This window comes from Myxine glutinosa, chromosome 9 (assembly GCF_964187855.1).
Source record: "Myxine glutinosa chromosome 9, kmMyxGlut1.1, whole genome shotgun sequence".
In the NCBI taxonomy this organism is placed as follows: domain Eukaryota; kingdom Metazoa; phylum Chordata; class Myxini; order Myxiniformes; family Myxinidae; genus Myxine; species Myxine glutinosa.
Genome location: NC_136269.1, coordinates 114,475,781 through 114,501,157, shown reverse-complemented (window position 1 = coordinate 114,501,157; position 25,377 = coordinate 114,475,781). Strand labels below are relative to the sequence as shown.

At 44.5% G+C, this 25,377-nt stretch overlaps 1 protein-coding gene across 1 annotated transcript in view; it reads right to left on the bottom strand.

Annotated features, from left to right (window-relative positions):
• Positions 1 to 25,377, bottom strand: part of NRXN2 (neurexin 2) — an 871,230-nt gene that overhangs the window by 582,507 nt on the left and 263,346 nt on the right. Inside the window, exon 6 of the mRNA XM_078784719.1 lies at positions 18,631 to 18,792. Coding sequence (XP_078640845.1) covers positions 18,631 to 18,792 — 162 coding nt within the window. The remainder of the gene's footprint in view (positions 1 to 18,630; positions 18,793 to 25,377) is intronic.

The window sequence follows — 25,377 nt, the reverse complement described above, 5'->3', positions numbered from 1 at the left end:
AAAAGTGTCAATGAAAATGAAGTCGGAGATGGAAACACACACACACACACACACACACACACACACACACACACACACACACACACACACACACACACACACACACACACACACTTTTTTTTTCTTTTTTGTTTGTTTGCTTGTTTGTGACACTACTCCTCTGAGCTCCCAAGGTTAATCGGCACAAAACTTTACTGGATAATTTTTTTCCCACGATGCACCGAGGTAGGGGGTTTTAAACAGTTATTTCCTCACAATTCACAAGCTATAAATGCCTATGTCACCACCTGTCGCCATGATCTCCAAAGGTAGATAAATATATACAATGCTTTATAGAAAGCTAAATTGTTTCGGATTTCAACCCGGATACTGATTTAATTGGTGAGATGGTGAGTTCTAATCATCAAATATTTTATCATGAAATATTTCAATTAAGATGTTACCCTGATTTGTAAGATCGGCGAAGAAGGAGTCACATGATCTTTCAAATGCGCTAATCATTCAAAAACCAGAAATAGTTCAAACATGACCTATACATAAATTTTAAGGTAATTAAACTAATCTACCGACATAACTCTCAAGCGTGAAAAAAGTTTTTAGGAAGAAAAAAAAATGTTACCACATTAGCTAACTTTACCAAATATACACCTCCAAATTTACACCCTCCAAATATACGTCCTATAGTTTAAAACAAGCGATTTTGATCCGTTTACTGTACCTATGTAGTCGTTTAGAGAGCGCGTTCCGATTGTCTGACAGCAAAACAGATTTGGAACATCTCGTTGAATTAGGTCGGGATGATCTAGTTCTAGGGTGATCGGGACAATTGGTGCGTTCTTAACCAAGGCCGTTATAAGTTCCCATAAGCTGTAGTTTGAAAATTACAAGTCGCGCAGATTAAACAAATACATTAAATTAAAGCCAGATCAGCGACGTATTCAATGACGCAAGTTAGAATGGTGAAAAACAAGATTTGGAGTCGTTACGGGACCCATGGGGCATCATCATAAACTAGGGTAGATCCATATATACAATGACTGCCGCACAACACACATGGCACCACATGCCAACGGGTAAACCTCCAACAACTGCCTCACAAAAAGGTGAGTTGTTTTGTTTTTTGTTTGGGACCTTTCTGCTTTTAGCAGAAAAAGTTAATCTCAAATAAATTTTATACAATCAGATTTTTAACCATGATGCACCTGAATAGCTGTTTTAAACAGTCATGAGGTCATTTGCCTTTTATTGCAGTGTTGCCCTCCTGAATTAATTTATTTACTGCAGCTTCACTCCTTTACACCCTTTAGATCCCATTAGACCATTCATACCTCTTAGACCTTTACACCCTTTAGGCCCCTTCACACCCTTTGAGATATACAGGGTGGGCCATAAGTAGCCATACATAGGGTTTTTAAAAGTGGTCGCAGACGTACAGCCACAGATGAAGATACAACGGACAGAATACTAACAACGCTTACACGGAGTCCCCTAAAAAGTACACGACGGATGTCTGCAGAAAGCGGTGTCAGCAGATCGAGTATCAGGTGCATTTTGAAAGCAAACAAATGGCATCCGTACAAATTGCATATGGCGCAGCACCCGGACAGACGGATGGAATTTTGTGAATGGGCATTAAGCAAATTGAACGATGACGCAAACTTCTCATCTGGGATCTTGTTTACCGATGAAGCCAATTTTTACGTCAATGGAGAGGTTAATCGGCAAAACTTACGTTATTGGAGTAATTTCATAAAAGTGTTTATTTTCCCTATGTATGGTTACTTTTGGCCCACCCTGTACCCATCTTCATCATCACCTTTCAGACCTATTGACCTTTTAAGACCCTTTGGAAAATTTAAGACCATTTGGACATTTTAAGACCCTTTGGAGACCTTTGACCCGTTTTGCTCTTTCGCTCTTATACCCAGTTAGACTCCCATTATGCCCTTTTAATAGCATTAGACCCTTTAAACACTTTAGACCCCTTTGTGACCCTTAAGACCCTTACAACACTTTATACCCCTCAGAAAATCGAAAATAAATTCTCCCAAAAATCGGTTTTAATGACCTTTTCCATGCACTATCCACGTCACATCACAAGTTGGAATGACAAATCGTAAACTGATATCTCAAAGTGAAACTGATGTTGAAAAGTGAAACGGAAACAACTGATCTATGGATCATCGAATGAGAAACCAGAAGGAAATGCTGTGAAAAATACCAAATGGAAATTGCCGAAAGCGAATCCATGGGGAGTATAGAGAGGTGGAAGGTCGGGGGCTGAAGAACCGATGTGGAGTGGGATTGTTGCCTGCAGGTGGTCGGTTGGTATGGAAAGAAATTTGGTGATCTTCTCTCAGGCGGTAGGCCCAAAAAATGCCTAAATCTGATTCCCAGCCGAGCTTTCATCATACCACCCTCACTCCCATGCAGTACTTTGGAGGTGAAACAAGCACAGATTGGAAATCTTCACTGTTGGAATGGAATGAGGTTGCCAAGGTTACCAGCTACACCCATTGCAATAACTGCTTACTCAATATGTATACTGATTTCCCATTTCTGCTAATGCACACTCCAAAAAGAATTCCTCGTTTCAGGTGAGACATCTATAAACCCCCATCGTTGAGGGGTACTCTGCTAGTACATATATAACTTTGAAACACATCTGGTCACAAGTGTCCCTCACTGACCGACCAGGTCTTCAGTCGAAGTCCTCAGCATCATTCCGCTTCGACACTTCAACATAAATACGGTCAGCTAAGTTGGGCCAGCAGGGGCACATATGCCTCAACATGCACAAACTAGACATGGATGCATACATACTTCCACCCCCAGTCAGAGAGAACACAAACTACAACAACAAAACAACAGCTTCCACTCCCAGAATAGACAGCACCAAAAAAAATAAAAATATATATAAATAATAATAATGGTGGAGCACACAACCAACCATTCACCGTTATAACCTTCACAACTCAACAGCAAAACACATGCAAAAACACAGACACACAAACACACACACACACACACACACACACAAAACACACACACACACACACATACACACACACAACCAAACAACTAGCCTCATAACATACACTGCCGAAACCAACAACGACAAACACCTCCATTTCTCTTCCACTCTCAGTTACTACTGTACCCCTTTGAGCTGAAAGAACCACCAAACACTCAACCTCTACCTAAACCATTCAACCAGCCTCCATAAATTTCCTCCAAATCCAAGGTGAGCCCAGCTTACAAGGCAGCTTGTGTCATTCTCTCGCACATCCTCCTTATTTCTGTTCCATGCACTCAAAGTCGAGCAAGAAATGCATAAAAGGAATTGCCAATATACCCAATGCACCCCACCTCAAATGGCAGACAGGAAACTCGTCCATCCTTCTCCCGAAACTCCGCCTCCAGCTCACTGTACTTTCCCCTCTTCCTCTCATGCACCGCCTCCATGTTCTCTTCCCAAGGTACTGACAATTTCCCCAAGATGAACTGCCTTGTTGCACCTGACCAGATGACAATGTCAGGCCGCAACCTTGTTATGCAGATCTCCTCCCAGAATACCAATTACGTCTGGGTCCAGGTCTGCCACCACCTGCCAATCCAAGCATTTCACAGACCTATTACCTTCCACCTCGTCCTCTTCCTCTTCCTCCTGCTTCTTACTACAGACTTGGCATTTAATATGGAATTTTTTTTTTCTTGACTTGGGTTTAATTTCTGAACTCGGTATATCAATCTGGTGAGTTTCTTTTACGCTTCGGTTATTTCTTTGTTAAAAGAACCATGTCACTGATTGTCTGTCGCAGCAAGACGTCAATAACAGGATTATATCAGAGGTGGCGTGACAAAATGTATGGACAGGTACATTTGACGATTGGCTTCGCAATCGGGTATATAAGGGTTGTTGCGTTATGTATTAGTGGAAAACAACTGCTGCACATCTACAAAAGTTATTGCCGCTTCCCCTGGAGATGGTCCGTCAAATCGACAATGCTGTTTGTCATTTAGTGGTGGCTTTACGAAATTCCGGCATGAAACAGCGTGCTATTGCTTGGCAGTATGGCATCACTCATGGTCAGGTGTCAAAGATCCTGAAACGAAATGCTCAGAGGGGTGTCCCTACTCCAATGCCGAGGCCAGGACGTCCCCGCAGAACCACAAGGAGGGATGATCGCCAGCTGCACCGGTTAGTCCGCAATGGCCGTACCAAGTCAGCTAATCGGCTTAGGGCTGAGTGGCAGCAACTGACAAATGTGCCTGTATCCAGAAGGCTAGTCGAACAACGACTGGTTCAAGCAGGCTATCGTGCCAGGCGTCCCCTGAGAAAGCCACGTCTGGCCAGACAACACCGCCAGCGCCGATTGCAGTGGGCCAGAGAGCACCGTCAATGGCAGCCAGGACACTGGAATCACGTGATATTCAGTGACGAGTCTAGATTTCTGGTCTATCGTCAAGATGGCCGCGTCCGAGTGCGCAGACAAGTGCATGAAGCCTACAACGAAGATTGTATAGTGCCAAGAGTCCAAGCTGGAGGTGGTGGAGTGACCATTTGGGCTGCTTTTCATGCAGGTGGCAAAACTGACCTGGTTGTTCTGAATGGAAACCTGAACCAGTACAAGCACAGGGCCATTCTGGAAGAAATATTGCTTCCATTTGTTCGTGCAGCCTTTCGAGGAAACTTTGTCTTCAAAGATGACAATGCACGGCATCATCGTGCTCGCATGATCCAACACTTTCTTGCTGACCGTGGTGTAGAGCATATGGAGTGGCCTGCCATGTCCCCGGATATGAATCCGATGGAGAACTTGTGGGCAGAATTAACGCGTCAAATCGACAACTTGGACCAGCAGCCTGCCTCTGTGCGTGAATTGCAGCAGGCTATTGTAACTGCATGGCGAGCGATTCCTGTCCAAACCTTGGCAAATCTCGTGAACAGCATGCCTCAACGTGTACGTGCTCTCCTGAATGCTCGTGGGGGTTACACGAAGTACTGAACTGTAATTTTACTGTCCGTAATCCCAGGCGTAATTTAAATTTTGTTTTTGTTAAAAAAATTTTTGGCTGATGTGCAAAATAAAGAGATACTTCTGGAAAACGCACAGAAGTTTAACACAGTACTGTGCGTGCGTGAATTGAGTTCGATATCAGTTTACATCACTTTCAAGGATCAATTTATTTGCTTCGAAATGTCAAATGTGATTTTTGTTTCTTTTTAAGGTCACATTAACAAAATCTAGAATAATTTCAACATCATTCTCATGAACTTTTGGTTCTAAGTCATCTTGAAAAGTAAGTTCACCCCAACAAAAAAAAATTCCATATTAAATGCCAAGTCTGTAATTGGCCCTCTTTGACAAACAACACCTCTCTCCAATCAGCCTTCTTCTTCACTACCCCCCCCCCCCTCTCTCTCTCTCTCTCTCTCTTACTCTCTCTCCCTCTCCTCTCTCTCTCCATCTCATCACCTCTTGTTGGACCATCTCCACTACCACCACCAGCACTTGATCGTGCCGCCTTCTTTATCTTTCTGCTGCCAATGTTACAGAGCATGCACTCAGTGCATGCTGCATTGTTCCCAGATCCCACACGAAGAGTCGCTCTCCTCTTGCAACAACCCCGTCAAGCTTGCTGGGGATGGAAGCACATCATACATTGTCTACAACAGTAAATTCAACCATATTGGCTCTGTCCTCCAAATCTATTGACACTTCAATGCCCTCACCAACACAGCTTCCCACCGATTCCAAGTACCTTGCTGTGCCTGTCCGACTGTTTTCACATATCTCCTCTACTCCGCCTTTCTGCTCACCTCCCCCTCAACTATCTTACCCACATGCCTTTCCCCAGAGCTCATGCTTCATCCACCCCAATCCATTCTTCCCATGTTGTGCCATTCCCACGACCTCCTCCTGTTGCAACCGCTCCTCCATCTCATCCACCTCTACTCTTGCAATCCACTTCCAACTTCCCTTCTTCTCTGGGAGAGCATTCTGTGGTTAGTGATATCAAGGGAAACCAGAGTTTTCCACCCTGACGATAAAAAGCAATATTCGTCAAACAGTGTGGCACTCCCAACCACCTCCTCACTCACCCACTCACCAAAACCTCTATCCTCTCTACATGACCAATCACAATATCATAAACCATCAATGGCCACAATACACATGGCATCAATCCAAACTTGAAACACCATACCTTCAACTTATCTGGCAAACCACATCAATCAACCCTTTTCCTCCCTTTTGTCTGGTGGATTTCAAGGGAGATATATGCGTTGTGTGGGATTTGCTGGGATTTGCTTTCTTTCTCACTTCCTTCATCTCTAAAGCAAAGCGCTATCCCCATCGAGTCACCGTGGAAGAAAAGCAGCAAAGTTGTTCACATTTGCATATTCGCGCCAAACAGGATTCAAAAATGCATGCAAATTTCAAATCGTCACCACCACCACAACCAGCCACCTCAACCACAACTAACCCCTGCCAAACTACCAACCATCTCTGCACCACTAAACTGCAATCGCCTTCCTCCACAACAAGAATCAACAACAAACATTGCACTTTTATTCATCATTACCGCTCAACCACGCTCGCTTCACCACGCCAGGTTAACCACAATCATACCACTATTAGACATTCACCACTCAACCACCGCAATGCTCCCCGACGATGCCTGCAACCTCAGCCTGCCATCAACAGCTGCGCTCGAACACCCCGTGCCACGACATTGTGAATGCTGATGTGATATTTCTAAAAATGCCATAACTCTGTGTAAAATTGACGAAACGCCCTGAAACTCGAACGTGTTCTGTAACTTGGCCCAATAAAGAAATGTGCCAAGTTTCAATTGAATATGTGAAAGGGTATGGGAAAAAAGCCTGAAACACCACAGGTGGGTGGGATGGATGGACAGACGGAGAGTAAACCTATAGTCCCCTCTGGTGAAATCAGTAGGGGACTAATAAGAGGCGGAAGAGGCATGAGTTAGCATTGCATAGCAACCATTTCTAGTAGTGGAAGCTCCATTGTCTTGGGTTATGTGACCCCACCGACCCCCCCCCCCCCCCCCCCAGTGAGCAGACCATGGCTGCATTGGCCAACTTTTATTTACGAAAATTTTCCTGGTTTTGCAAGATTTTTCCTGGGATATTGGATTTGAGTTGCAGCAGTCTGCAAATTTTCAGCTTTCCACCCCACATATAAAGCACTAAACATTTATATCAGTGAGTTGATCAATGATTCAGTGTCAGTGGTTAGAAAGGGCTTTATATCCATGCGTCAGACAGGATGTGGCAAGGTACTGAAAGAATGTGCACATTGACTGGCAGTTCCATTTTCAGCACTCTTCCAGCAATCTGTAGACATGCACACAATGACATCCTGCTAGAAGTCAGCCATTATCGTTGCTGTTCCAAAGAAACCTAAACCAAAACAGTTCAATGACTACGACCTGTTGCACCGCCCTCAGTTGTCATGTTTCCATACCAACAAATAAATCTGTTCATGACGCAGTGTTGACTTTGGTAAACGGTCTTCTGCAACATATGGACAATATTGGCTGCTAAGAACGAGCAACATTCATTGATTTTTTTTTTTCCTCAGCGTTCAATACGATTCAAACACATCACGTCATCATCACCTCATCTGCAAAATCCAGGTGTTGGATGGAATGTCATGGATTTGGTGAACCAGCATTGTTTCACAGGATCAAATTCAACAGGTTCAGGTTAAGACCACTCTTCCTGAGCATTTGATTGTTAACATTGGAACACCACAAGGCTGTGTATCATCAAAACCCCTTTGCTTTTCATTTTATATACAAATTATTGCATTTAAAAACTGAAATATGCTGACGATACAGTTATTGCTGGGTATATCTTAAGGACAGTGAAACAGACTACAGAGAGTATCCAAACTTTTGTTTCACGGTGTCATGATAATTACTTGCAGCTGAAGGCCAGTAAAACTAAGAAACGTATTGTTACAGACGCGGCTTTTAGATGTTATATGGACCGAGCGGTGGTGTATTTAACCGCGTCCGAACAGTTACTCCCCGATTAAAACCCGATTTCACCCGACGTTGACCAGATCGCCCCACGGATATTCAATCGGGAAATCTCTAAAGCGATCGCAAGAGAATGAAAAAGAAGAAGAAGAATACGGAGGAAGAACAGATTTATTATACACACACAAGCAATATTTTAGAGCGACCAATATTATTTACAGCAATAGATGGAAAAGAGCAGTCACACAGTGCATTGTTAACTTATTCTATTTCATTTACTTAATCCCCAAGACAAACGAGTAGGACAGGACGTTCACACTCACACGGTGGATATTGCAGGAAGGAATAGCTGAGGTGGACGCGTGGAGGAAGGCAAGGTCGGAGGCCGCAGCACCCCTCGCGGTTTTGGCGGGAAAACCTCCGTCGCGTATCCGCGGCCGTCACGCGCTGGCTCGGCACACCTGCTCCTCTTCCTGGGGTGGAGCCGTCTCCCTCCGTTCAGCGCGTCTCTCCAACGACAGGGGGGTATTGCAGGCAGGCAGGTAGGTAGGTAGGTAGGGCTTGCGGTGGATTGCGCTCCTCTTCCAGGTCATCCCCCAGCGTATCTCTCAAGGCCTCTCTTTGGTGCAGCCTCGTTGCTCCTCTCCAGTCATCTCTTCTCCAGCTCATCTCCAGTCATCTCTCATCTGGACTCCTAAAGCAGTCCCCTGCAGTCGCTTTTATCACCTCCGGCGGAATCAAGCCGCCGACTCCGAGGGCACGCCTACCGGGTCACTCACCGCGGTGTTGATTGGCTGTTAGGGCTGGTTCACTCCTTCCCTCTTACGACGAGGTGGAGACACGCCTTTCTTCCCCAACCTTACCTCGTGGCCAATGGTGGTTTGAAGAAAACCAGCCAAAATGCAGAAGGCAATTGGAAGGGAGGTTTTGGGGAAACTGGAAGGGCCTATGCTTATTTTGTTTGATACAATGCAAAGTCAATCTAGTGGAAAACACATACTTAGCCTACATGGAATAAGGAAATACACTATTTAAAAGATATATCGTGACCTGCGTGTATGTTCTATGAAATTAATTAGGAGGACGGCTGCGACCATTATTTACATTACCAGGATGTTACCATACCAAAACCATACTCTTCACATCCGTTACCCTTCCTCCAAAATTGTTACACTCCTCAAAACCCGTTACACTTCTCAAAACCCGTTACACTTCTCAAAATCGTTACACTGCACCCTCCTTTCTTCAGGCACGTCCTCGGGCCTACTAGACTTAACTGAGTGTGACATGTAGGTGTAATTCCCTCTACAATTAACCTGACCCTGAGTGTGACAATTTTAAAACACAAATAAGTATGTCCCCCTATTGCATTGCATCCTGTCTAACAGACTCAAGCCCACAGCTAACCGAATTACGGAATTATTCTCAAACTATACATTTACGGTGGGGAGCATTATTTACAATGACGTGATTTCTTATTTACAACGCAACCCAGGACCTGTGTTTTTCTCTTTTTTTTTTTTTCTTTTTAGGGAACAAGAAAAAGAAATTCCTGTTGGGAGGGAGGAGACAGCACGCATTGCATCGATGCACCAGTACCAATACCACCAAAGCACCCAAAAGCACCCAAACACCACAAAGCACCCAAAAACACCATCCGGTGCGGTTACCATGGTTCATAATAAACACAACAAAACAACTGGTGGTGGTCTTCTCTTTCTCTGCTGGGCCGATGTTCTTCCCGACGTCTTCAGGCTTCATGCGGCCTATTTGGACATAATAAAAAGCACAACTTGTGTTCGTTTTTTATTATTATTTAGGGCCTCAGGGGCCAACTAAGGGTGGTCCACCTCTTTGGCATAGGTGCCACCTTACCGAGGTCCGCAAGCAAGATTCCCTGGCCACTATGGCCGGTTTCCAACAGAGGTGCCCTGCCCCAGAACCTGGGGTCCATCAAGTGGTACTTGGCCGCAGAACAGCGGTCCATAAAGTGGTACATCAACGCAATGCATGCTGGTTCTGGGAATCTCGGGCGCACAATGGCCACCTCACGCACGCTCCCATCGGCACCCAATGGCGCACAGGTCATGTGGGAGACAAAAGAAAGACAATTGAGCGAGGGGTAAGGTCACAAGGGTACACGTCAATAAGGCAATGCAAGGTGAAATGCGTACGGAGGCCGAAGTGAGAAAGCTCGTCCCTACCGTACGTCACCCCCCTGTCACCTACCCTACCCTTGTTCCCACCCCATATGTACAAAAATCTACACATTTACAAATTCGTCACTACTGTCACGTCTTCCCCATATTTCCCCTATACCAAATTCGTCTCCACAATCCCGTTACTTCAAAATTTGCCATCACCAATTCATCATCAATCCTCATAAGGAGGGAGAGATGGAATTACGCACAATGTCACACCCACGTCATGATGCGTCTCACAATCCAAACATTTGCATCATAAAAAATAATCAAAACATGGCATGGTGTGGAGTACCTGTCACCTCAGGTGAGTGGATGCAGATGGTGTGAGGAGATCCTTCATCCTAACTATCCTCTAAATGATTTTAACACACTTTACACTACCCGGGGTCTTTCCCTGCCAATTCATTGGCCAACTTACACTATGGGTTCTAATAACCAATTCCCATTGGCCAAACTGTGGTGCTCCTCAATTTTTGGGGTCTCACTCCCCCGATTCATCTCCCGGTGCTCTAGCACAATTTCTGGGCTGCGACGTGTACCTCTCCCAACAGGTCTACCCACCTGCACACCTCCACCACTGTAGTTGCCACCCGAGCTTACCTAGCTCCTCACCCTAACCTATCTAACTGGGGGCAGCCCCTCTCCTGGCTCTGTCACCCCTTGGTGCCCCTTTGGCACTGGGCTACCCGGGTCCGTCCTCCGGATCCTCGGGCCCCATCCACACAACTACTACCGGCTCCCAGAGCCCACCTGCGGCCTCACCTGGCCGACATCCTTACAGTGGTGGAGTGCCCAACCCAACTACACACACTAACAGGCTACACGCCCAGCCATTTCCACAACACCAACGCACCCATCCACATACCATTCTGTCACCCGCACCACAGATGCCAATATCCAACTACAATTTACCTATACCCTCTACCTAACACTTACACTACCCGCCCCGGGTATCCGTGATGGGGGTCCACTCTTCCCCCATTCACACCTTCGCACCATCCACTCCACTCCACAATTTCCACCATACTCACTCCACGACCATCCATTCCAATACTCCATACCATTTATTCCATACACCTGCCCTCCATTCACCTGTCGTTGCACACCTGTGCAATCTCACCTGGTGCCACCTGCACCCTCCTTTCTTCCTGGACCACTTGGTCATCACAATACACAATCACCATCACTCACTCATACACTGCTCCATCCACCTGTTCAGTTGCACACCTGTGCAATCACACCTGTTCAATCACTCCCACACACGGCATCATCTCAGCTAACTCCTCCCCTCTGAAACTTGCGCTTCCCAGTCGTCCCTTTAAACTATTGCGCTCCCACGTCATTATCAACCACACTAACCTACCTGCGTCCCCACTACAGGTATCAGTCACTAACTAACCTTATCGTTACCTAAGGTCATCTTCGCTAGATCCCTATCATTATCCAAGCCCTCCCTGGCTCGTTTTCACTGCCATAAACCCCATAATCTATAGCGCATTTGCCCCCACCTGTGAGGGATGGTGGATTTGCCATCCCACCACATCGGGGGTCTCTCACTACCAATTTCGCTCGTCCAAATCCAACAATTCAAAAATTTTCCATTTACTGCCAATTCTATTCACTTTTCTAAATTTCGTTTCAAATCACTACTATCACTATCACCATCACCCGTCTACTTATTACATCCTCTCGGTGCGCCAATTCACATCTACAGCCCGGCTTCGTACAGCCGAGCACTGAACGCGGATTCTTTTGTGCTGGCGGCTGGATGCGTCCCGCATTCGGGGCCGGGGCGGGGGCTTACCCGGGCCGAGATCCCACGCATCACCTCGGCGTGGAGCCATCCAATGTCCCGATCTCGACCTGCCGGCACGTCTCAACAAAACGTGGTCGCCATAGCGACCCTTCCTATCCAGCCGCCCGCTCCGCCTAGTGGAGCCCGGCCGCGGCCGTTCAAAGCGAGGCACAGCGTGGATCGCGCACGGCGGTTCTTTCGAAACCGCCGTGGTTCGGATCCCCGCTGGTCCTCGCGGCACGCGAAGCCCGGCACGCACCGAGGGCCCGAGTCGGCTATAAGTCGTTCTAACCTTTAACCCAGTTATCGTCGACGCTTCACCTGGATTCCTACAAGCATACGCTACCCCTTTCTTGCTCATACATGCAGCTGTTCCCATTCTCCTCGTACCTTTCCTGACACACCTCGGTACACCCATTCCACTTACAGCCTTGGTCACACACCTGACCACCGAACACTTTGGCACACATTCGTTGCTCGCACACCTCACCAATACACCGCTTCGCGCCCCTTTCTCGGTCACCTCCTTTGTGACGATCACAGGTGTGCTCTCACCCGCACACCCAACCACGTGCCTCACTACCAACTCAAATGTGCCTTCCCACACACGCTCTACCATTCCAGGTGTGCATCCTTCCATCCCAGGTGTACATCCTCGCTCACCTATCACAACCAGCTCACTCTCCTTGTCACTCTCACTACTCTCACCTCCACTCTCGGTCGCGCACTCACCCTTACTCTTGACAGCATGCGCTTTCCCCATGCACCCGTCCGTTACACACCTTTCTCGCGCATCCTCCCGCGCACACTTCTTCGTTACTTCCTCCGTAACACTCACCACAGGCATGCATTCTCCCTTACTCTTGACAGCATGCGCTTTCCCCATGCACCCGTCCGTTACACACCTTTCTCGCGCATCCTCCCGCGCACACTCCTTCGTTACTTCCTCCGTAACACTCACCACACCGCGCTTCCCTGTGCTCCCTCGCACACGCGCTTCGACCAACTCACTCTTGACGGTACACTCACTCCTCGGCGTGCACTTTTTCCTCACACACCCCATGGTCGGACATTCTCGCACACCTCTTTTTTCGCACACCTGTCCTGTCACACACCTCACCAACGGCCTTTCACGAACACCCGGATCCAAACCAATCCCCAAGCCGACTGAAGCTTTCCTCACATCATATACATTGCCACTCACCTCCGTACTTCGTCTCACCTCCTCTGCCACCTGCAAACTTTTTATTTGGTTAGTGAGCATCACATCATGATTTGAACACAGACCTTGTACATATTCCATGACTTCCTCCTTTATCTCCCTCTTAGTTTCTGTCCGTCCCTTCTTAATTTCACTCACCTCTTCTCCCACTTCCTCTAATTTTTGTTTAACCTCTTTTATTTCTCGGTGCGTCTCCTCAAGTTCGTCCTCTAAGGCTACCGTGACCGTTTCTACGTGCGTCCTTACCTCCCGGTCCTTCGTCTCCATTACTTCTGTCACCTCCTCCACCCTCATTGTCAGTTCCTCCCGTACCATCTGACATTGCCTCTGCGTCGCTATTAATTCGTTTTTAATTTCTTTTTGTGTCGCCTTTAACCCTCCTAGTACCGCAGTGTTCTTTTGAACCTGCTCCACTAACTTAGTTTGTCCCTCTGTCAGCTGTTCTACTCCTTTCGTCAGATCTTCTATTCCCCCCTGTAACTTTGCCGTATTATTTCTCACCTCTTTCTCTATACGCTTTTCGCCTCGCTTTACCTCCTCGCGCAGCCCCGAGACCTCCTCACTCACCCCTCGTCGTATTTCCTCCATCTGGTTCCCCATCTGTTCGATTTCCCGGGCGGATTGTTCCCCTATTTCCCGCAATTTGTCCTCCATCCTATTTTCTAACCCCATTAACCCATTTTTCACCCCCTCTAACTGATTCTCTTGAGCGGCCATTCTGTTTTCTACCCCCATTAACCCATTTTTCACCCCTTCTATCCCATTGTCTAATCCCTCAAATTTCTTGTCTAACTCCTTAAAATTATTGTCTAACCCCTCAAATTTCTTGTCTAACTCCTTACCGGTACCCCTCGCTTCGTCCCTCATTACCCCCATTTGGTTTCCCATTACCCCCATTTGGCCCTCCAATCGCTCACCCTGAGCATCCATCCGGTTCCCCATTTGTCCCATTTTGGCTTCTAGCCTGTCCATAAGGGCCCCCATTTTTCTGCTTTCCATTTTCTCACTATCGTTATTTTTCTGCATTTCCACCATGAATTGGGTCATGAAGGCTTGCATTTGGGTCGCGCTCATTGGTTCCGCGACCGTGGCCTCCTCAACCACGTGCGCGAGGGCGCCATTTTGTGCGTCTGAAACCTCCGCAACCACATTGCCATTTTTCTCCTCCTCCCTTTCCTCCACATACATTTCCCCGAGGTCCTGGGTCGATTCCACCCTGTCTATCTCTCCCACCGACATCCGATCGCCTTGATTGTCCATGGCGCGATCTCCAACTTCGGGTTTTGCTTTATAAAACAAAATAAATTTCGGCAGCTTGTAATTTTGAGCGCGTTAAGCGCGCTTCGGGTCCGATCTCCCTCCTCGACACCAATTGTTACTCTAATAGTACAATTGGTGTTCCAAAATTTGGGCCTAACAAATTTAGTCCCAGGTTCGAATCCAACTCCTCGACACCAATTGTTACTATAACACAATTGGTGTTCCAAAATTTGGGCCTAACAAATTTAGTCCCAGGTCCGAATCCCAACTCCTGACAACCAATTGTTACTGACGCGGCTTTTAGATGTTATATGGACCGAGCGGTGGTGTATTTAACCGCGTCCGAACAGTTACTCCCCGATTAAAACCCGATTTCACCCGACGTTGACCAGATCGCCCCACGGATATTCAATCGGGAAATCTCTAAAGCGATCGCAAGAGAATGAAAAAGAAGAAGAAGAATACGGAGGAAGAACAGATTTATTATACACACACAAGCAATATTTTAGAGCGACCAATATTATTTACAGCAATAGATGGAAAAGAGCAGTCACACAGTGCATTGTTAACTTATTCTATTTCATTTACTTAATCCCCAAGACAAACGAGTAGGACAGGACGTTCACACTCACACGGTGGATATTGCAGGAAGGAATAGCTGAGGTGGACGCGTGGAGGAAGGCAAGGTCGGAGGCCGCAGCACCCCTCGCGGTTTTGGCGGGAAAACCTCCGTCGCGTATCCGCGGCCGTCACGCGCTGGCTCGGCACACCTGCTCCTCTTCCTGGGGTGGAGCCGTCTCCCTCCGTTCAGCGCGTCTCTCCAACGACAGGGGGGTATTGCAGGCAGGCAGGTAGGTAGGTAGGTAGGGCTTGCGGTGGATTGCGCTCCTCTTCCAGGTCATCCCCCAGCGTATCTCTCAAGGCCTCTCTTTGGTGCAGCCTCGTTGCTCCTCTCCAGTCATCTCTTCTCCAGCTCATCTCCAGTCATCTCTCATCTGGACTCCTAAAGCAGTCCCCTGCAGTCGCTTTTATCACCTCCGGCGGAATCAAGCCGCCGACTCCGAGGGCACGCCTACCGGGTCACTCACCGCGGTGTTGATTGGCTGTTAGGGCTGGTTCACTCCTTCCCTCTTACGACGAGGTGGAGACACGCCTTTCTTCCCCAACCTTACCTCGTGGCCAATGGTGGTTTGAAGAAAACCAGCCAAAATGCAGAAGGCAATTGGAAGGGAGGTTTTGGGGAAACTGGAAGGGCCTATGCTTATTTTGTTTGATACAATGCAAAGTCAATCTAGTGGAAAACACATACTTAGCCTACATGGAATAAGGAAATACACTATTTAAAAGATATATCGTGACCTGCGTGTATGTTCTATGAAATTAATTAGGAGGACGGCTGCGACCATTATTTACATTACCAGGATGTTACCATACCAAAACCATACTCTTCACATCCGTTACCCTTCCTCCAAAATTGTTACACTCCTCAAAACCCGTTACACTTCTCAAAACCCGTTACACTTCTCAAAATCGTTACAGTATTTTTAATTTTAGAATCAAGCACACAAAACGTCCTGTTATTCCTGTTACCATTGCTAATTGTGACATTGACATTGTCCAATCATAAAAGTATATTGGTGCATAAACTCACATGGGCAGAATAATGCACTCGTGCTAAAGGGTCAACAACGAATGTACTTCTTAAGGAAGCTAAGATCACTTAATGTTGAAAGGACCTCTTGATGCTGTTTTATATCTCCATTATTGAAAGTGTCATCCTCTGTGGAATGTATTGTGCGGTTTAAAAGTCTCAGTAATGAAGACATTAAAACGATAAACCGTTTTAATGGTATTTTTTAAATGGAAAATACCTTTAAAACGATCCGGTATCACACTGATAGACCGGATCTGCATCCTGACCTTAACCAAAATCAAATCGGCATGTTCTTGCTACACACCCAACGCATTCACCAAGTTTTGTCTGAATCAGTCCACATATTTTTGAAATATTGTTCTGCATATAGTTTTAGCCCCATCTCTCAGTTTTTTTTTCCAGTGATTCTACCACTGAGAGATGGGGCTAAAACTATATACAATAATTTATTTTTATTATTATATATAGTTTTAGCCCCATCTCTCAGTGGTAGAATCACTGGAAAAAAAACTAGAACGGCACTCCTAGAGCACAAAGTTTCGACTTACACGCTCATTCTGAACAAAAAATATCATCACGAACTGAACACCCTGCTATTATGGCCCACTGCTATTGTGGCCAATATACCCATATCATCCACGCACCCTATTGTGTCACACACATTGCCATTATAAGTAGCTTTATTGATTAGTGATTGATTATTAGGATATTTAACGACCATTTTTGTGGGGTTTTTCATGAAGGCTAAATTGCATCAATGAGGGTGACCATGAAAAAAATATTCAAAGTATATTCCCCATAGCTGGTCGGTCATACGTATGAAGTTTCGCATCAATCTGTGAAGCGGTTTTGGAGAAGAGTATTTTACATTTTTTATTCAATCCAATATGGTGCCAGATCACGTGACCTATGACGTCACAAACGTAATTCTTCACTTGCATTGGGTCGTAGATCAGATATATGAAGTTTCAGATTTTTCAGATTTTAATTCAACCAGTTATGGCTGCAACACCATTTTTCCTTTAATCCAATATGGCTGGCATACCATGTGACGTATGATGTCAGTTATCAATAAAATATTCTCCACAGGGTATACCATGGTGTTTAAAGTTTCACATCGATCAGACAAGCAGTTGCAGAGAAAAACATTTTAAAATTGAAAATATATAGATGCGGATGGACACACACACACACACACACACACACACACACACACACACACACACACACAATTAATTGTACAATATCGGTTGTTCCTAAACTTAAATATAAATAATTTAAAGGATTGTTGTAAATGATGTTAATTTCACAACATCCCATATTCAACTTTATTTAAATTGCAAACCTCAAACATAGTTTCTCCACCTAAAGCAAGAACGTTAACCCGTAAGCAATTGACTAGTTTCCCGACTGCATGGATCATGAACGGCACTCCTAGAGCGTGCTGATGAGTTGGCGTGCTGATGGCGTGCTGATGATGAGGGGAGTGTCGTTGAAGCTGAAGGGAAAGGTGTATGCTGCATGTGTGAGAAGTGTTATGATTTATGGGAGCGAGACATGGGTAATGAACGTAGAGCAGCAACGAAGGCTGGAAAGGGTGGAAATGCGAATGGTTCGACGGATGTGCGGAGTATCGTTGAGAGAGAGGAAGACAAATGATGAATTGCGAAAGATGATGGGAATAGAGCCTGTGATTGATGCTGTGAAGAGGAACAGGTTGAGATGGTTTGGTCATGTGTTGAGGAAGGATGAAAGTGACTGGTTGACAAGAGTGATGGAAATGAATGTAGAAGGAAGTAGAAGACGGGGAAGACCGAGAAAGACTTGGCTAAAGATGGTGGAAGAAGAAATGCGGGCAAGGGGGTTAACAAGGAGAGATGCAGAAAATAGGGCAAAATGGAGAAGATTGTCATGGGGACCGCAAGGCTAACCCCCGCTCTAGCAGGGAAAATGGCCTTTAAAATGCATGTTGTGTGTTGTATGGATCATCAGCTGGGCACCACACATCAGCACACACACACACGGACACACATCATCAGCACACACCCAAGGACACACATACGGGCATTGCAATAGTCTCCATCCCCTTCTGGGTGAGACTAATTAAAAATTATTATCGAATCCGGATCTTCACCAAAATCAAATCAATTTATCATCGTCACACACAGACCTTGCATGTGCTGGTTGGATGGGGGTAAAGGATGCAACCAAGCTGTCTATGCCATAGCTTAGGAAAGCAGTTCAGGATAGGGATGTTTTGAGAAATCTGATCGTGAATCTCACCAGAATTTGTCCATGACTAGATGGAACTAAATGACTAGATAACTATAAAATATTATATCTTCACCATCAATTTTTTTCTGACTTCTCCAAAACACACGCAGAGAGAAATGGACACACTGGTTTATGTTTTTGTACAGAAAATCGGAGTTGGTATGTGTAGCAAAAACCTACCTCTATTGGAAGCCAACCTACCTACCTCTTTAAGGCATCCCATAAAGTTATTACTGATGGGCGAGCCAGGAAGATCAGCCGTGTTTGGGCTCCCTCCGACATAGAAGAAATCATCAGAACCGAGCATAGTGTAGTCCTCCTGGGTGTATCCAGTGGAGGTGAGGATTCCATCAACTGAAATGGTCACCTGGATGGAGAAAGGTGGAAGGAGGGTGCCCAGGGAAAGAAAAAAAAGGCAAAAAAGGACGAGGTGCAGAGTGATAGCGTAGGACGGGGAATGAAGGGGGGAGGGAAGGAGGCATTTGGTGATTGTGGTTTGTGCAAAGATTGGAAAAGTGTTTTTTGGAGGGTATGGTTATGTTGAATATATGGAGGGGAGGGGAAGAGTGGAGAAAAGAAAGATGTATGGCGAATGAGGAAGCAAAAAAAAAAGTCAACAAAAAGAGGCAAGGATTGCAACACTCAACAAATTGTCAGTTTTTGTGTATTTCACAGTAGCTGACATCATGACAAAGCAATCCATAAAATGTATAATTTCAACCCCATTTTTATGTCACGGTATTACAAAGATAATTGTCATAAGTTCATTCAATTATTTCGATAATTCAATTTTTTTTTTAATGAATAATGTTATAAGTATACAAAAATGAAAGTCCTTCCAATTTTATTGTAAATACAAATGCACTTCAAGTACAAGTTCCAGTTTTATCGCCATTTAACAAACAAAGGCTTGCCAATCAGAAAAAAGCAGGCTGCAGTTTGACCTAATTATGCTACTTTTTAATTTCTGCATCATTACATCCATCTATAATGTAGCAGATGTGCTTACTGAAAAAAATATATATATATGTATATATATATATATATGTACGATCGATCAATAAGATTTCTTTCAAAAATTATAAAGTACATTTCCAAGAATGTACTGCAGCATATTGCCCACCAAAGGTAGGCTGAGAAGTGTACTCCTGCCCAGAGCGTGGAAATTGCCTGAAAGTTTTAAAATCAATTACTGAACCAAAGTTGACATTTGAATCAAAGTTGACATTTACTACACAATTATTCTATGTATTCTGGGTGATTCGGCAAAGGTCTCATTTTCAACAACTGCCAAAAAAAAAATTCTTTTTAAGAAAATATTTTCTTAATATAATAAGTTTTTTTGAAAGAGAGAAACAAACCACAATAATTTATTTCTAGCCGCAAGAAAAATTTCCTTATGGTTTCAGTGGATCAGGAAAACTTTTCTTATTTCAAAAAAAATATTTTCTTCAAAAGAAAATTATTTTGGCAGTGTACACAATGTGACATGAACATTATTAATCTGCACATGTGAATATAAAAGCAGGATCAAGCAATTGGTTCACTTCTGTCTGTCTGACCATCCATTCATCGACAAATGTCAGTTTATGATCAAGGAACAACTTCATTTCAAATTAATGTTGTTTTAAACACAAATTGGAACATTATCAGAAAAGAAACCTGAAGTTTCGCAGTACATTGGCTCTGAATTCGTCCCAATTGCACATACACAGAGAGGAGTGCTAAACAGTATTTGTTTTCCTCTGTCTGCCTGTCTGGCAGTCTTGAGAAAAGTGTCTGGCACAAAATTGAAAATCATTCCAACCAGGAAACTTGCTGTTTTTAAGTCCGTCATAAAGACATGAATAACTACAGACTTGGCATTTAATATGGAATATTATTTTTTTCTTGACTTGGGTTTCCTTTCTGAACTCAGAATATCAATCTGGTGAGTTTTTTTTACGCTTCGGTGATTTCTTTGTTAAAAGAACCATGTCACTGATTGTCTGTCGCAGCAAGAAGTCAATAACAGGATTATATCACAGGTGGCGTGACAAAATGTACGGACAGGTACATTTGACGATTGGCTTCACAATCGGGTATATAAGGGTTGTTGCGTTCTGTATTAGTGGAAAACAACTGCTGCACGTCTACAAAAGTTATTGCCGCTTCCTCTGGAGATGGTCCGTCAACTCGACAATGCTGTTTGTCATGGAGTGGTGGCTTTACGAAATTCCGGCATGAAACAGCGTGCTATTGCTCGGCAGTATGGCATCACTCAATGTCACGTGTCAAAGATCCCGAAACGAAATGCTCAGAGGGGTGTCCCTACTCCAATACCGAGGCCAGGACGTCCCCGCAGAACCACAAGGAGGGATGATCGCCAGCTGCACCGGTTAGTCCGCAATGGCCGTACCAAGTCAGCTAATCGGCTGGTCTATCGTCAAGATGGCCATGTCCGAATGCGCAGACAAGTGCATGAAGCCTACAACAAAGATTGTATAGTGCCAAGAGTCCAAGCTGGAGGTGGTGGGGTGACTGTTTGGGCTGCTTTTCATGCAGGGGGCAAAACTGACCTGGTTGTTCGGAATGGAAACCTGAACCAGTTCAAGTACAGGGTCATTCTGGAAGAAACATTGCTTCCATTTGCTCGTGTAGCCTTTCGATGAAACTTTGTCTTCCAAGACGACAATACATGGCCTCATCGTGCTCGCATGATCCAACACTTTCTTGCTGACCGTGGTGTAGAGCATATGGAGTGGCCTGCCATGTCCCCGGATATGGATCCGATAGAGAACTTGTGGGCAGAATTAACGCGTCAAATCGACAACTTGGACCAGCAGCCGACCTCTGTGCGTGAATTGCAGCAGGCTATTGTCACTGCATGGCAAGCGATTCCTGTCCAAACCTTGGCAAATCTCGTGAACAGCATGCCTCGACGTGTACGTGCTCTCCTGAATGCTCGTGGGGGTTACACGACGTACGGAACTGTAATTTTACTGTCCGTAATCCAAGTTGTAAATTAACTTTTGTTTTTGTTAAAAAAAATTTGGCTAATGTGCAAAATAAAGAGATACTTCTGGAAAACGTACAGAAGTTTAACACAGTTCTGTCCGTGAATTGAGTTCGATATCAGTTTGCATCACTTTCAAGGATCAATTTATTTGCTTTGAAATGTCAAATGTTGTTTTTGTTTCTTTTAAAGGTCACATTAACAAAATCTAGAATAATTTCAACATAAGTCCAACGAACTTTTGGTTCTAAGTCAACTTGAAAAGTAAGTTCACCCCCACAAAAAAAATATTCCATATTAAATGCCAAGTCTGTAATATAATGTGTTAAATAAGGTGGTGTAAAACATGCTGCATCAACAGCAGTGAACTTCTGGAATTATATTTTCTACAACCTTTAAAATCTAAATATTATTTAAATTTAATTACATACGCTGTAGACCACAAATCACCTTTTTCGCACTTTCAAAAACCTTTTGTTCAGCAGTACACTTATCCACCCATTTAACGAAGGGGTTACGTATCTTTATATCAATTCGTTATGCGAACCTTCGTTATGAAGGAGCACATTTTCCATTATTTATGATGGAATAATTACACGTCGTTTCTTAATCGAAATTTTTCACTCTACTAGTAAAGCCATATGCTTGGTATTATGATGGTTTTAGTTGCAAGTGACATTATAATATTATTATTTACCAAATAATAAAGACAGTAACACAATAATTAAGTTAATTAAGATGTAACACTTACCAAAATAATCTTGAATCCAATTTCCATACAGGTGGCGGCGGGAGGTGGTGGAGATAGTTATTTTTAATCCTTTCATTCTGAAAAGTTAACTATTAGCAAAGACTCCCCCCCCCTCCCCCTTCCCACGCCTCCTCCCCCCAGGCCCTCTCCCTCCCGCGCTTCTCCCTGCTCTCAGGTGTTTTGTTTGTGTGCTTTCCCTCCTCTCCCCATCTTGTCCTCCGCTCCCTCTTTTTGTATGTTTTGTTTGTCTGGTTGATTTGTTTGTGGAATAAATGTTAGCTCTTTCACGAGCCTCGATTCAGTATACAAAAAAAAAAAAAAAAAAAAAAAAGAAGAAAAACATGACGGTGCTACAGAAGTGACACTGTGTTGTGGGGATGGCTCCTTTGTTCTTTGAGTGGGGAGTAGCCCTAAATGAAACCATTCGTTGCAGCGAACCTTCCCCATTCAAACATTAATTTGTTAAGCGGTGGATACCTGTAATTGGACCAAATATTATGGCATTTAATATCATCTTGACCAATCAAATTTGCCACTTGCAGACCATCCTCGTTTTCTTTTTTCTCAAGACTGCACAGGGTATGGTGTTCTATGAACTCCAGTTTCAACAGTTCAGTCTGTTGGTGCTCATTTTTGCATTCTGGTCTCATGCTACGAGAATCACAGGTTCCATCCCATGGAGAGTGTTGATCTGACAATCGTCAATTCATGGAATTTAAATTCATGTAAAAATCTAATGATGTCTCCCATAGCAGCTATCTACACAATATTTACAAAGAAGAAATAATAACGGTTATGCACAAATAAGGAGAAGAAAAGACAGGGGAAAATTAATGAGTAAAGAAAAAGGGCACATCGTCCCATCTTTGTATATGTAATGTGTGAATTGGATTTTAAAAGTTATTGTAATATATCACTGTTCAAGATGTGCTTAGTTGGTGCATGCTCTAACATGAGACTTTGACACAGTTTGTCTTGCACAATTAAATGTTGAGAAAACACCATTCAAACGTTATATGTTAAGTAGGCACAAATATTTGCAGTGGGAATAATCCTTTTTGTTTCACTAGTAATACCTGTTCCCTCTGGAAGTGAGAGGATTTGTTCACAGAATTGGCATCGTTACCCACCCTCAATATCAACTCCATCCAGTAGGTGTCAGTGTATAAACCACTTTCATTCTTTCCTGTGAATAGTTGAAAATTGCAAATAGTCTCCCCATCCCAGCCAGACGGAGAAGTGAGGGGGAATTATTCTGCACGCATGATCTTAACCCCGAGGACCCCGAGCATGGGTGCAATAATTGGTGTCGATTGGTCCAGCCGTTTTCAATTCTATATTAATAATAATAATAATAATAATAGAGTCTTATATAGCCCCATCAAGCAGAGTAAACGACCCTCATGGCGATATTGATGAGACATGCATGCAAACATACATACATACATACATACATACATACATACATACATACACACATATACATGAACACATATAACATAAATACGTACATACATACAAATATGTACAAACATGCATGCATATAAACATATACATACATACAAACAAACACATATGTACATACATATGCACATACATACATACATAAACACATCAATACATGCATACATAAAGACACATATGCATAGTTACATTCACACATACATACATACATACATACATATGTACATACATACATACATATATACATACATGAACACATACATAAACACATACATACATACATATTGTTATGTGAAGGGGGGGGGTCCATAGTTAGACTGTGTAAGTAAAGTAGTATGGTCCATGTGTTTCGAGTGATGGTTAGATTGATGTGTAATAGGGACCTGTCAGGTTAGGTTGTTTGCTACATGTGATGCTGAAGAGGCAGCGTATGCAATTTACAGACAGGGTAGACCTTATTATATGTGGACGTGAACACCTCATGTGGTAGGAGGGGCTAGTAGGTGAGAACTTCTCATAAGAGATTTCAAGATCTTCTCATCTGTCTCGCCATCATGATCTGTCTGGCCAATATGTGTCAGCCACGGCGGCGTAATGTGTTGTGGAGACGGTAATGCCATCCTGAAATTATTTTTATAGGGGCCACCCCCGTGAGTGGGAAGGCCAGAGGAGAGAACTCTGCACAGGAGGAGGAGAGAACCAGAGATAGACCACACTTGAAGGGGGAGACCACTAGATGACGAAGAAGATTCCTTGTTTTTGAGGGAGATCGCAAAAAGCCTCATGTCGTTTCATCCTCCGTTTCAAAAGGCCTCATGTCGTCGGGGCATCCTCCGTCGTGCGAAGCCCTTCCTTGGCACACCTGAGCTCCTAACCACAGACAAGGCTTTCATCCGCAGCTCAATGGAACACTGTTCTCCCTTCTGGGCCGGTGCTCCTTCCTCACACCTAGCTCGGCTTCGCGCTGTTGAAACCAAAGCTTTCAGAATCATTGGAATCTCCCACGGTGAAGCTAACTCCGAGGGCCTTTCACTCACTCACCGCAGGCAGGTTGGTGGTCTTTCTGTCTTCTACCAACTCCTCTTTGGCCTTGCTCCCCCAGCTCTCTCTGTGCTCTGTCCCCCAATATTCCTTCAGGTCGCACAAGATCGGCCTGCACCCCTCTTATCGTTAAACTGCCAAAATCAAGACTCTGCTCACCTTCACTCTTTCATTCCCCTTTTCTCCCGCCTCTGGAACAAACTCCCCTACTCTCTTCAATCCCACTCCTCCCTCCAGGTTTTTAAAACAGCTGTTCACCACCATCTCTTATCTTCATCAATCCAAAAACTTGATCTTTTTTACCCCTGTTAATTCACTCCAGATCTACTTTTTTGAAATTCCGACTTCTTTCCTGGAAGCCCTAGCAGTGTCCATGTATTTTTTACCCCTTCCACTCCCCCACCCCCCTTCCCATGCCTCCTCCCCCCAAGCCCTCTCCCTCCCACAGATCTCCCGATGTATCTGCTCTCAAATGTTGTGCTTGTGTGCTTCCCTCTCTCTCCCCATCTTGTCTCCCGCTCCCTTTATCATATGTTTTATGTGTCAGTTTGTCTTTTTGTGATCAATGTTAGCTCTTACACGAGCCTCGATCTTGTATGTAAAAAAAAAAATGTGGAAGGACAGGCAAAACTTTTGGAGTGGACCAAGTGTGGTCTTGACCATTGGATTGACCTAAGATGGGTTCACCCTTTGTTGGTGGA